General features: G+C 37.7%; 1 protein-coding gene across 2 annotated transcripts in view; it reads right to left on the bottom strand.

Annotated features, from left to right (window-relative positions):
- Positions 1–13,871, bottom strand: part of LOC139979464 (cytokine-like nuclear factor N-PAC) — a 48,910-nt gene extending 35,039 nt beyond the window's left edge. The window contains exons 1-8 of one of the 2 annotated variants that reach the window (XM_071990281.1): positions 13,676–13,871; positions 12,374–12,410; positions 12,014–12,096; positions 10,691–10,823; positions 9,350–9,448; positions 7,917–8,117; positions 6,338–6,486; positions 4,269–4,368 (exon numbers count right to left, since the gene is read on the bottom strand). In XM_071990281.1, coding sequence (XP_071846382.1) covers positions 4,269–4,368; positions 6,338–6,486; positions 7,917–8,117; positions 9,350–9,448; positions 10,691–10,823; positions 12,014–12,096; positions 12,374–12,410; positions 13,676–13,869 — 996 coding nt within the window. In that variant the 5' untranslated portion in view covers positions 13,870–13,871. Of the gene's footprint in view, positions 1–4,268; positions 4,369–6,337; positions 6,487–7,916; positions 8,118–9,349; positions 9,452–10,690; positions 10,824–12,013; positions 12,097–12,373; positions 12,411–13,675 lie in introns of both variants that reach the window. The other variant, XM_071990280.1, reaches the window with a different exon arrangement.
- Between the last annotated feature and the right edge of the window lie 988 nt (positions 13,872–14,859).

Genomic DNA, 14,859 nt, shown 5'->3' with positions numbered 1-14,859 from the left:
ATCAAGCTCTACGGCAGTCGATTTTATCGCGCACACTAGCAGGTCTTGAGATTACACACCATTTAGTGGCTAGATGTCAGTGGATTTTGCTATTAGCCAGTAGAAAAGAAGGAGGCACTGACAAATGGCTGACAGTAGGCATTATGAACTTAAAACACTGGTTAACAATCGTCAGTCAAAAAATTCCAAATGATTTCCATATATCTGACATCAGGATGCGTTGTATTATGAGAACTGGATTGGCAAGTGGCTAAATATCACAGTGAAAATTCTAGGCATGACTTCATGCCTGTAATAAGCCGTCTACTTTCGGTCTACTCTGAGCTGCACCAGCACTGGTGGTACACTGCATACATAGAATTTCACATTTGCAAGTGCCTTTCTACCTCTTTTCTACTGGCAGACAGCAAACTCTACTGATATTTTAGTCAGTTAATAGCCTGAATTTAGAGGCATAAGCCTTCAATAACTCTCCTACATCAGAAACCCATAAAGTAAGGAGCACTTATTATTTGACATGAGAATCGAGGAGGAAATATTAAAGATTAATCATTTATGATCTTCTGCTATAGTCTTTTTCTGAAAAATAGTAAAACAGTCTCTTTTTTTTTTTGCAGAACACTAAAATGCACACATTTCTTGACATTTCCTTTCATAAATTGATGTAGATACCCAGTATTAAAACATTCAACACACACATGCATCATACATTGAATATAAATAATTAATTTAGAGCCCTGGCATACAATGTCGTCTGCTTAGCGAATTTTAACCTGCATCACCGTGGTTACCATCCGGTGGCAGGTGTGGTGGCCCGGGGAATCCAAGTTCATGGGAATTTGTTTGGTGCTTAGTTCCAATATGGTATTATTGTTTGCAACTTTTGAAGTCATTTATGTTCAAGATTTTTCTACTTTCTTCCCCCCCCCTAAAATACTGTCAATATCATTTTCTTCAAAATTTTTGGCGACCCTCAAAAAATTTGTTTTGGGGGCGACCCTTAAAAAATGGACACCAACATTTTGAAAACCAGGGGGAGTTATAGACTTATGGTGCACTCTTAAGATCAATACCTTTCCGTGATGAGAATTTTCATCGATCCCTGAAAAAGTATTCTTAGAATGACACATGAGCTGGATCAGATCAACCTCGGATCAGATCAACCTCAGATCAGATCAATGTCAGACCAGATCAACCTCAGATTAGCTCAACCTCAGACCATGTCAACCATAGACCAGATCAACCATAGACCACCAGATCAACCTCAGACCAGATCAACCTCAGACCAGATCAACCTCAGACGAGATCAACTGCAGATCGACCTCAGACTAGCCCAACCTCAGACCAGATCAACCATAGATCAGATCAACCTCATATCAGATCAACCTCAGAACAGATCTGCTGAATTTCACTTTTCAAACCCAGGCATTTACCTACACTTAAGAAAAGGAATGACAAAGTCCCTTACATACTTCTGTATGCATGCTAAACTAAAAAAGAGTTGCAAATTTTAAGTCTTCATATAACTTTACAATGAATTGCATCACAAAATCATGGAGAAAATAGCTGCATTGGTTTATAAATTGCACATGATAAATTGCCAACTGAAAGCAAACAGGGAATTTACATACTTTGTGACACGAATACCGTATAAACTGACTTGCAATTTCGAATGAGGAATGAGCAACTATTATTAATGTCTGCATTTAAAGAAAAAGAAGACAAAAAGTGAAGCGGAAATGATGCCAATTTGTAACATAACTGTGAAGGCAGACTGACGCAGTATATTAAACCTTCGGGTGACAGTAATTGCTGGCATTAATCAAAACGAGTAAACCATTGATAGGTTGAACCTACGATATATATACATAATATCTGGTACGACACAGCGTAAAGATTTTTAATGGATATTTTTTGGCAAAGAATGTTGGCGTAGTACAGGTGGACTTCATTCATTTATTTTTTGAATTATGGGGTTTAACTAAGATATTTTTAAACATGAAAAGTCTGCCCTAAAGTCATTCTTAAACAGAATCTTATAAAGTTTCCAGTACCAAATCAGGAAAACCTACATTACTTTGTACTTTTTACTAGGCTTAACATTGTCTTACAGCTCTGCTTATTGAGACATACGTGTGATAGGTGTTAACATTTGATATTTTGGGGAAATTTATAGTAACCAAATGACTGCTGATGTGTAACTTGTCAACTTTACCAATCTATGGGTTCAACAATGGAGGTGAAGTTATCAAACACGAATCAATGATGATCTAGGTGACAACAAATATTTGTAAAAGAAGTTGAAAGAAAGCAAAGAAAGTCTGTGTGCTAGACTCACAAGTCCAGCCACTTTGATTGATGAGCCTCTGATGTTTAAAGGGTCATTTGTCAACAACAAAAAAGATAAAAATTTGGCACTGGCAGAAGTGGGTTTTGACAGCCTGCAACAAATCATAATTAATTCTTGTGCCCACATGTATAACTTGAATACAGTATTTTTGCATAGATTTTAGTACAAGTTTGAAATCATTCGATGCTAAAAAAGCATAAAAGATAATTTTTATGAAAACTTTTTAGTTTTAGTTTCCTTTCAGGTATGATGTACAAATGCATAAAGTCATATCAACCACTTTCTGGCCGTTTTAGATCAAATACCAGGATGATACTGACATCTGTTTCTCAGTTGAGACCTAATGGTACCATCCTCTATAAACTTTGGATATCAATGGTCCCCAAAAAGGAGGTAGGGATAGAAAATGACTTCCAGCTGGTTACTAAAGTTATATTCCTCTTTTATCCAAATATTAAAAATATATTAAAATTTTAACCTCTGGGCTAGATGCTTTGATGTTGTTTGCCATGAAACTTCTTCAAAACACCTTTTTTGACATCTTACAAAGAACTTTCTTTGGGAACGAGTATTTTTTCTTCTATTTTGTTTCCGCCAAACTCCACTTAACATAATGACATCCTTAAACTGTATTGTCAATACACATTCCAAAATGCACACACACAAGGCACCAGTCTGTAATAGTTGCAATGACCATGGAAGTGCCAAAGAGTACAAGCTACATACAGCAGTTACGAGAACATACAGGTGTTTTCATAACCTCTTTAAATCTCATGACAACCAAATCGGACGACGGCCACTTCATCGCCATGAAGTAACTATATGGTCCTACTCAGTTTCACAGAACTTTCCAGGTTCAAAAGTTGTATTGATGGACAGTTCCGACCACACAATATGCCATCTCTGTGTGGTTTGCTCAAATACATAAAGTAAGTGGTTACACCATAACTGTAGCAAAGCTATTTCAACTTCTAGATTAACCGCAATTTATACAAGTAAAACAATAAACCAGCTATCGTATTAACAGTCATACCTACATGTATGTCAAGTAAAGGTGTGGATAGGTAGGTGCGGTAAGGGGATATTGAGGTTAGGGATATTGAGGTTAGGTGATATCGAGGTAAGGTGATATTAAGTTAAGGTGATATTGAGGTGAGGGATACGAAGATAAGAGGATATTGAGATAAGATGATATTGAGGTAAGGGATATTAAGAGAAGCTTAAAAAGGATGTCAAAGTCTGTTCCTAACAACAAATACAAATAAATAACTAAAAAATAAAACCTGGCCTGGGCATTTACAACCATAACTACTCTGGTGACGTATAAATCTATTGACAGTCAGTAAGTTGGCTGTAACTGTGCAGACGTTTGCTCAGTATGAAATAGACAGCCAACAGAAACATCTTCCAAACCGCCCCCCCACCCACCGATAATAGCCTAACGCATGATAATTACACCGTTACAGCACACATTTTTTTCCCGAGATGCAGCTCGCTTTCAGACAAACTCGTGCAAGTAAGATGATCAAACCAGTAATAATTCCAGTGAGGCAGTTTCCATGATGGGTTTGTGTGATTTTCTGGAAAATTGTCAACATAGTGGGAAAGCAGTGGGAAAATGCTGTACCACAAAATGCAACGGTGAATCCAAAATGCAACAACCTGGGGTCGTTGAAAACATGGAGTAAATAACCCTTCAGTCATTTAGAACATGCATTGTAGAATTCATCTACCAATTCAGGTGCATGAGGCCTGAACCCTGACATGGCAAACAAAATATCTAGGAAACCGTGTACAAGATCATGCTATTGCTAAGCTTGGCCTTGCGTCGTTCTACGAGTTGAGTTGCGGGACGAAACGAGCGTGATCCGTGCTTCAAGAAAAGCCCGAGACGAAAAAGAGGAACGCAGAGACTTACCTTTTCCGGTGTCCTGTTCCATACTGTGACATTGTGGCCTGTCTTAATCAGGTTCATGACCATACCAGTACCCATCAAACCTAGACCTACGAACCCGATGCTGACGAGGGAAGAAGAAGAAAGGGGGATATAAAGAAAACAACGTAATGGAATGCTCTTGGCTGACAATGCGAGACTCTTAAGGATGAGTCCACACTGCTAGCTGAACATTGAGGTGACTTATTCTTGTCAGATGACCCCTACATGACCCCCAGAAATAGATAACAGTGGATGGTCTGTGACAGTCGTTATGGCACAAGTTCTTCAATGCTTACTTAGTGGAAATGATTCCCTTAGCTGTTGTGACATGTAATTGAATATGATTTCAATATTTCATAAACATTGTTTTTCTCCCAGTGTATAAATGATTATTAACACATACAGAGACAATAAGCAAAAAAAAAATGTTGAATACCAGGGGTATCAATTATAGGCCCACGCCTGTTAACATCGAGTCACCACTAGTTAACATCCACACAGAAAACTATGACTAATCATTGTTAGGATGTTTGACAAGGATTCCCAAGAAATAGTAACTGTCATGGAACGTTTACCGTGATCGGCCTCGCTTACAGTGGTGGCAGCGGCGTTTCTACTAACTATTATTACTTTTTGGAGGCTTTTCGAACCCTTATTGCCACCTTATTTGCCGGAGGACACCGATTTTCAAAGGAACTGTCACAGTAACTTTATTATTACATACGGGCAAGCAAAATGGTCATTCCCACCCTACGCAGTTAGCAACTCATCTCATAGACATACTAAAACTCTTTTATAATATTATATTGGAATCCTGACGATATACGTTAAAACATAATTTTAAACCGGTCAAATGCGAATGTCATTTTCATGAACGAAGTGATTGTTTTAACCCTCCCCAGAGAAACGGGAACATATTTTGTTGTACAGTTATTTAACAATCATTAAAGGAAGCCAGACCAAGTAAATTTAAATACAGGCAGTTGATTCATTGTTTTGGCCTATATCGTTGTATTAGGCCCTACAGACTGTTCGATACCTCTGGTACTACGAAATTGACAAGTGCTATTTGGAATACGGCATAGATGGACAACATATAATATACCGGTATTGGTATTCACTGCCAAGAGAAATTATTTGCCACGATACGGCCCAAACTTTTTTTTATTGAAAGAGTTCTGGACATTCCTCGGAAAGGATAACTTTTATACGCCATATTGGAGGATACCATTAATTTCACAGATTTATTTGACTACCCGTTTGTTATACAGCCAGGAACACCATTTTGAATTCCAAGATTGCCTGGGATTAGTTATGTATGATATTCCAACTGTTGGGAACATGGTATACTGCATAACATTTGTTGCATACAAGTTGAAAATGGAATAACCGGATTCTACTACTAGACGGAACAGGAGTCCGGATCACCTCATCACGGATCGGGAAGGAGTTTGGATCACCTCATCACCGATCGAGACTGGAGTCTGGATCACCACATCACCAATCAGGGCAGGAGCCCGGATCACCCAACACATCCTCGACCGAGGCAGTGCTTGGGATTATCACATCGCCGAGACTGAGACGGGTTGACGTCGATGCTAGACCAGGATCGAGGTGCAGCTAGTTGTCGACTTACACTCGAGAGTTCTTGTTTACAGAAAGGTCCATGTTAAATTTAGACCGGAGGAACCCTGAAATCTTTCGTATTGGCTAACATTCAGTGTGATACCACTGGATAGATCCCTCCATTTAAACATTACCCATCTTGGGATATCTTGTTCACAAGCAGCATCACATACACACACACACCTGTACACGACATCACCATCGCATAGATTGCTGTTACTCTGTTATTTACACATATTTCACACAATCGCTCTATGTGTGTACTTTATGATTTATATTTTTAAAGTCACCCGCATTTGTTTTTCATTTTATTTTTAAGCCAATGTAATTTTGCTAGTGTTCTTCATGAACATAATTCTAACACTCTCCATTTCACATCACATCTTGACTTCATATACAAGATTTAATAAACGATTTTAACTTACGATTTATCTGTTGGTTTGATAGCAGCCTTTGGAACTGTCCCTGACTTTTCTGCTAGATGTGCTTGGAAACTGTTGTATAGGTTTAATGATGAAAAGGTTACATTGTCAGCCTTGGGCCTCTTGATTGGCGTACCTGTACTTGTGTGAACCTGTAAAAGGAATATTTGTAATTTTAAAACAGAGTTGGAATTGGGGGGGGTGGGGGAGGGGGGAGCCACATATGGGAAATATTTAAAGGGCACGAAAGGACAAAGTCTTACTTGAGATAATGTTGTGTCACACTTGTATGATTTTCAAAAGGGAGCCCCATTTCTGTTGAACTGAAACTCCAAAGGAGCAATTATTGAGTGCACTGTGTGAGTCTAAATGGGTCCTGAGTGCAACAATTTTGGCCACCGTACATTTATTGGCACTGTGAGTCTACATGGGTCCTGAGTGCAACAATTTTGGCCAACGTACATTTATTATAGTGGAAGGGGAAAAACAAATCGTTTTTGAAAATTTCCCACAATGAACACTAGATGACCTTTGACCTAAGCATTTTGTACACCTTAATTGACCCACTGTCCAACAATAATTATCAACAATCACCAAGACTCAAGCACTTATTGAGGGACACAGCATCAGTCTTATGAGCAATTGAAAGTTGTGACAATCACAGCTTTCTATGCCATCGGTTTATCAAGCCCATCTAATTTCATTAGCCATATCAAAGTAAACTCATCTACTGATAATAGAGCTCTTTCACAACAAAGCAACAAAAAAACGAAAAAAAAAAAAAATCTGTATATCCAAACAAGACAATATTGGAATAATTTTTTAAAACTGGATTCGTAGAAATTCAAGACAAACCCGAGCTTGTTTCATTACAGCCAACTTGTAACATTGATCAAACAATCTTGAGTGACCTCTAAGTTTATTAGAATGGCACAGAGAGACTGTTTGATAATTTCTCTTGCCATCAAACTTGCTTTGATGGCAATTGTTTAGTTAGCTAGTAGCATAAATATCAAAAAATGGTTATTTGGACCTTGAGAATGTTGTTGACCATTCAAATAAAAACTCCCTAAGTTTAGGCCTACTCCTACAATAGTAGAGGAAAATAAGGATTTGCAGCCTATGATATTATCTTACTTCACTGCCTAGACTAAGTACCGAATAACTAACAAGTTACTAACGACGATGCAGAACGTAACTGAATTAACTTGGAGTGGGCTCTGGTGAGAAGTGGAATGAAGTTCTAAAATGCAACCAGCTTAATAGAAAACTGTCTGAGCAACAACACGTTGCCCAACAGGATCACTGCTGTAACGCAAGGTTTGACAAAGTGAGTTTACTCCGAGCAAGATTCCTGACGTCAGTGGTGGGAAGTGGGGGTCAAAGGTCATGGTTATATACAATAACTCTAACAACTATGACTTTCACATGGATGTAGCACTATCACAGGGGGGGTGGGGGGGGGGTGGCAATCTGAACATCACTGAACATCTTTATGACTACTGCATCCCACCACCTCTTGCCATCCCAACCTCAGACATAATACCATTTCAAAATTGCTGCCGAGTAAACTTTGACTTACTTTTCTTTTGGAAGATGCAAAAGATACTTTCATCAGGTCGTTGGTGCGGGGTCGACCCCGTTTCTTTGGGGAGGGCTTCAGGGGTTTGCTGTCCTCCTCCTCCTCCTCCTCCTCTGCTGCATTGACATCTCCAGTTTTGTCGCCCTGTTGTTGCTTTCCTCTTGACTTCTTTGTAGGAGATTCTGGCTGTGTTGAGTTCAGCTGCAGGTTAGAAAAAAAAAAAAATTAGAAAAAAAAACATGAATTAACCACAAAAATAAAAAGTCATTGAACAATTGAATGCAGACTAGGAAATTATTAACGATGGAAGAGAGCGAATAAAATTTCTCTTAAAATCACATCCCTGCCGCTTTCTTTCACTAAGTTGTTACCCCTGGTTACACTATATACACAAAGTACTGTGCTTTTCTCTATTGGCAACCCCCAGCGAAGAAATTCCTCGATAGGGACTGCCACCCACTAAGGATGCTCGGATAGTAGAGCACAGGGCTTGTCACTCAGAAGTCACTAGTTTTTAGTCTCATTCTAACCTAAGGTGTCTGTGCTCTTTTCCACAAATAAAACTAAACAGACAATAACAATAGACAAACTTAATTAAAAAAAAAAAAAAAAATTAAAAAAGGTACATAAAGGTCCACAAGTAAATTGAGTTTGGAAGCTAATAAGAAAAATCTGTCTGCTTTCAACTTCACTAACAATCTAAACTGTTTTAACTTAAATTATCACTATTTTTAATTGATAAGTGGGAAGGAATTGAATGCAAAGCTTTTCAAAAATGCTTAGATTTTGGTGCTCTTTCGTAAGTCACATAATATTTACCCCTGGTCTATTCTTTAGAATAATCTCAGAAATATTCCATACAAGGCATAGACTTAACATGACGAAACTGTACTGACTACTTTGAAGCAAACTTCAAAATCTTGGAAGGTTTGGCAAAACGTTTCTTGTTTTTAACAATTTACGTTTGAATTCCGTCCTCTACTTTGTGACAGTGGATACATTGCAAAGTTCATTGTTCATTGGTATTGGATATAAGCGTTACAACCCTTGTACTGAAAAATGAAACAATTCAAGCTCAGTATATATGTATATAGTGAATAATAACTCAAACCGAAACATTGTTCGGTAATTCAATTGTATGACATCACTCCTACTTGCTTCAGGTTCACATCTGGTACAAAACGTATAATGCTACATGAACATCTGGAAAAACATTACAAAGGGTTTGAATGTAACTTTCACCATGTTGCTATAAGTTGCTCTTTAAAGGTTAGAAATAAATCAAATTCTGAATTATTCTTCCACAAAATCAAAGAAAAAAGAAAGAATGTAAAAAAAGAAAAAACAGTGTGATTGCTGTGATAAAAACTCATCAGCCCTGTAGTGAAACCAAATAGGTTTTAAAATTCTACTGTTGATGGCTAGAAACTTACTTTAGATTTGCCTGAGAGAGGTTCCCTTGTGTAATCTTTGGTTGGCTTTTTCGGGGTGATTTCATCCTCATCCTCTGGATGGTATGGTGAGACAGTTAACTTCTGAAAGCAATTAGAGTAAACAAAGCCATTTTATAAAACGACAGGTAAAATTGAAGAAAACAGCTGTAACATGATTGTGTGAAAGCGGTCACCAGCATGCAGACCTACCCTGGATGAACTTTACAAACTGACGTGCTGGGAGATCGACTAGTTCATGGTTCCACTTGTGCAGTTTGGCAGAATGCAAAACAGTGCTTTAGAAAACACAAGTTAAGGTGCTTAAAACAATAAGTTTGACTTTTAAACTTCAAAAATATGTTTCAAAAGATCTCATCTTCAATAATTTCACAGATCTATACAAAAAGCTATATTAGTGTTTGTACACAGAACCGTTTATTTGTAGGTCTTTGATGAGAAAAAAAAAACTAAAACCTCAAGACTGAGTACAGACCATGTGAACACTACGTTAAAAATTCCATGACATCCTCTCCATTAATCTTTGAGATCTCTATTCTTGAGATTTATCTGATTTGGCAACCACTTTTTGTACGGATAAGAATAACTAGGTTCTCTCAAGTAATAACCATAAAAAAATGACTAGGTTCTCTCAGGGATAAAATTTAAAGAATGACTAGGTTCTCTCAGGGATAACCTGACAAAATGACAAATAGGTTGCCTGTTGGACAAACAGCAATTTCTTACAACAGTATTTTGGGTCGATTTTGACATTCTATTCGCCAATAAACTCCCTTAACATGTAAGTCATTAGCTTGACGAGGCAAATTTCATTTCAAGTCACGAGGTCAGCAGTTGAAAATTATGAAACTTTACCATACTGAATAACAATATTTTTATTATTTAAAAAATAATTTCCCAGGCAGTTTTCTACTTGCTATCTCATTAAAGGGTGTGAAGACTCGCGCGAAAAGAAACGTCTAATGCCGGTAATCTGACCTAGTTTCGAATGAGGTGTAACAGACGATCCCAGTAAATATGCACACAGCTTGCTACCTTCAGTAATTAGACACTAGTGTACAGTCAGCCTACATACAGCTGCTGTCAATACCCACAGCACATTGTACAAACGATACAGCGATGGACATCTCAGGTCCAGCTAAAGATAACAAGGTATCACGTTTCATCACTGTCTGCATTTTGTAGCGGCAAGCAAAAAACTTCACTTGCAAGCAACGGAAAGGTAACTTTTTCAGAGCGCGGTTTGGGGCGAGTCTTCAATGCCTTTAAACAAGCTTATAATACAGACACAGGGAGAGAGAGAGGTAGAGTAACAATACGTACTTTGTCCTTCTCTTCTTTGATGGCTGCCTCGATGGCTTCGATGGCTTTTTGAAGTTTGACCCCCTTAGCGGCTTTGGTCATCGGTTCTTTGTGCTCCAAATAATTCTTGAGGTTATCCGCCCTGACCCAGGCACTGAGAGGGAGAGAGACAAAGTAGAAAAAGAAAACAACAATGGTTAGATTTCTATTTCATGCTTCTTCCTCTTTCTCTCTCTAACAAGTGAATTTTCTTGATGAGCAAGTCCTAGGCTAACCAACATCACATCTTTAGCAATGTCATTCCAAGTGATGTTAAGCAGAAAGGAATGAAAAACCAAGGAATTACATCTAAGTTGTCTCACTTGAGCCATCACTTGTATGGATTCTACCACACAACTTCAAAAATACATTACTAGAAATAGAATAGATGGAATATTAACAAATATTGTCCTTTGTTTAGTTTGTAAAATTACAATAATACTACAATTTATGAAATTTGTATTAAAAGAGAAATCACTTGGGGAGATACATAATGTTAGGTAATAGACTTCAATAATCTTCATGGCGTGTATTCTTCCCTTCATAAAATCACACTGGCCTAAATTTGATGGGAAAGGACTTAATTTGATGATATGAAACCAATGATCAAACTTGGAAGTAAACCCAGGACAAAGTGCAAAAAGACCTTACACTTTCTATATAACTAAGAACTGTCCATACAGAAAGTCCAACAACTGGAGAATTTCATTAAAAAAAAAAATTAAATATTACTGAGTAAACGTGTGCAGATTTGTGTAGTTCAGTTACTAATATTCTATCTTTTTGGCATACAGTAAAAACATTTTTTTTGTGTGCTTGTGATAGGATTCCAGAGGCTACCAAATAAATTGCAGTGTAGGACTATATTGCTTTGGGCCCTGAAAAGTGAATCCATTTTGCTAAGAAATTCCACTTGAACATGAAACTTTTATTGCATCCAACTTGTCTGTGTGTGCTAGTCACATTTGTGCATTTTGAAATCTGAAATGGGAAAACCGAAATGAAACGACCAAGTAAACAAGAGAATGAGGATTACAGGTTCCCTGAAGTGTGAATTAATTTAACATAAAATATTTCCCCTTATAAAAAATGAAACATTTTACATGACCTAAAATTGTTTGCAAATTAATATGAGTAAAGTTTGCTAAATTTGAAGGCCCAAAAAAGACAAATAAATCCAAGAAAGAGTTAACAAGGAATCATTTTATTTTTAAAAGTTGTTCAGAAAGATTGCATAACCAAAACATTTCTCCATACAGAGAACGGCCAGCCAAATAAAACCAACGGATTATAGACATTACTTACTGGTCCTCAGTTCCAAAGAAGTAAACAAAGTATGTTGCCTTTTTGCCTGCTGGTTTCCGTACATGCTTCCATGGTTTCACAATCTATAAATATTAAAAAAATCAAATCAAAAGTACATATTTCATCTTGCATTGTGGTGGTATACATTCCTATCTTGACAAAAAAAAATATAAAAAAATAAAGAGGCAGTGTGGATCATTTATACTGAAATCTGGTTTAAGAGAACTCTTTCAGTTTGTCAGTTCTCCAGAAATCATCTTCTCCCTTCTGGTTCCATTACGAGAGAGCAAGCATAGAAAGCTCAAATAAGATCAGTGGCAGATGTTAGTACATAAGAAGGTAAGAAACTTTTTTACTTACCCTTCCAGGCCATGCTGGGAAACTGCTCAGCTTTGCCCTGAAAATTAATGAAGTGAAACAAAAATGTTACAGACAATGACAGTAATACTACTTACTGTTGAATTCATTTACCTTTGCTTACATGTTTAACAATAGATTTGTTGAGATGAAAAGTTTCCATGTCAATCATTAATGTGTGTTCTTCAACACAAACATGAATTGCTATATAATGTACGACCAGCCATGCATGTTTTTCAACCCGGTGAAATCTAGTCACAATGAGCAGTCCCATCAGAATACACCAGAATCACAAATATCAGTGAACATAAGGCATGTTCTTGCTAACCTGGACTAATTCCAATGTTCTGTGTGTATCAGTCTACTATCAAAATATCAAAATTGAATTTTGTGCCTTAGCTTGGATCTTTAAATTAATCTGATTGCATCATACACAAGCAGTGAACAGTTTTCTGCCATTATGCGCATACTTTTCAAAAAGTTATTTCATAATTGTTTGCCTTCCTACTATATCTCATTTAATGTAGTAGGGCTAGTAAATATTATTGAAAACAAGAAGTTATATGTGGAGGAATTTTCAGTGGGCTATGACTAAGCTGACTCTGTTTCAAGAGTGAGAAATTAGTTAAGTAGACTTGGTGAAGTAAGGCTATATTGAAAACAAGTTTCCTGTGTGGCTATAAACACTCAGTCAGTGGCAGCGGCGCATGAGTGAAAATTAATTACAGAAGGCTAGGCTTGTATTTATCAATTCACAAAAGTACATAGGCCTAGATAGTCTAGTACTTAAGTAGTAGTACTAGGTGTTTCGGGCTAAAAATACTCCATGTCCATACTCCACAAAATTTATGTTCTGCCTAAATGAAACATGCATAACTCAAAGCTATGGTCCTCTTCATCATAACTTAGTCAGTACAGAACACAGGGAGACTGGAACTTTAGCTAAAGTTAGGCTAGGACTGGAGCCTAGTACTTAGTACTGGGCCTATAAATAATAATGCAAACTTAAGCCTATTCTGGTAATTTTCATTGGTGCTGGAAGGAGACAGATCTATCTAGCCCCCTGGAAAGAATGCAATGTTTATTAAACTGCTTCAACCTTTGGGACACCTCACCATGAACTCATTAGTGTTTAAGTTGGGAGAAAATTGGATTATAATACGCTACCAAGGCATTACAAAGCCGTTAAAATTCTATATAGAGCTTCTAGCCTAACGTGGTTGTTCAAAGTAATTATTAACACTAGGCTCATTTCCCCATCAAAGCAATGATGCATAGGCTAGGTCCTAGTTATTTTAAACCCACCATACGAGATCACCAAGCTTAAAATCTTGCTGAGATGCGTCTTTCTTGTCCTTCTTTGGAGTTAGAGGTGCTCCGTTCGTTTTTACTTCTCCATCTGTTGCATTTTCGGTATCGCTTGGGACCAAGTTGTCTGCCTTCTGTTCTGCCATTACTGAAGCGTTAGTTACACACTGTATGCATAAAGTGAACTGCATAGATTTCGTATATGTGCATGTGTTGTTTTGAAATTTAACAGCCATTTTTTCAGCGTGGGGTCGAGCGCCATCAACAATGCAAAGTAAATACCCCTGTGCAAAGATAAGGAAGAAGCCGCGCTTGGGATTATTAAAAGTTATGATTAACAGTCACACGTGTAACGTCACATGCCAGTAACAGCACTGTCCGGGGTGTGGGGGTGGGTGGGTGGGGAAGGTGTGGGTATTTCACCAATCGTGAAGAGTGCCTTCTGCAGTTGTCCGCCCAGTCGACTCCGGTAGTACAAAAATGTCCGTCTGCACCCTTAATTTGCCTGTGATGTGTGCTTTATAAAGGTGCATTTTTGCACATTCAAACTATTTGTCACAACCCCCATCCACTCCCCCATGATAGCACTAGAGGGCACATTCTAAAAGATTGTGCAATTGTGGTATGTTTAGTTGAAGAGCGTTTAATTATTGTTAAATTCAGGGAAATGCAGGCCTCTGCTACTCATTTACATAAAACATACAACATGATACGTTGGCAGCTCTTAGACGTCTTGCCGAGCTTTATACTTGTTAAGAAGGATAAGCTGTCTCTCGGGTGGGTCATGCAAGAAGTCTTTTTGTCGTCGTTAGGAAATCTCACAACCCGGTATAAGCTAACTTGGTTATCACGCTAATTTTTCAGGCCCTCTGGCTTTTATATTTACATATAGGCCTTCTGCAGTAGATAAGAAGCTAACAGTTTATTCTCTCCATCTTTGATCTATCAGTTTGAAAGATCCGTTATTTAGGGATGCATGGCTCTTTTTTCTCCTGTCAGATTGTTCCATATATTAGGGGTATATATATTTCAGGAACGGAGTTGTTTGTCCTTTGACAAACACCTCAACTTTGTGTAAAGCTCTCTTACCGTAGTAACATTCCTTAAATTAATCAAAATAAGTAAGGGATAGGAATTTTCATTCTCAGAGTATATTTACAACGACAAACGACTGTCGCTGT

Source organism: Apostichopus japonicus, chromosome 14, assembly GCF_037975245.1.
Source record: "Apostichopus japonicus isolate 1M-3 chromosome 14, ASM3797524v1, whole genome shotgun sequence".
NCBI lineage: Eukaryota > Metazoa > Echinodermata > Holothuroidea > Aspidochirotida > Stichopodidae > Apostichopus > Apostichopus japonicus.
Note: the sequence above shows the minus strand (reverse complement) of the source record. Positions and strands in the feature narration are given on the sequence as shown.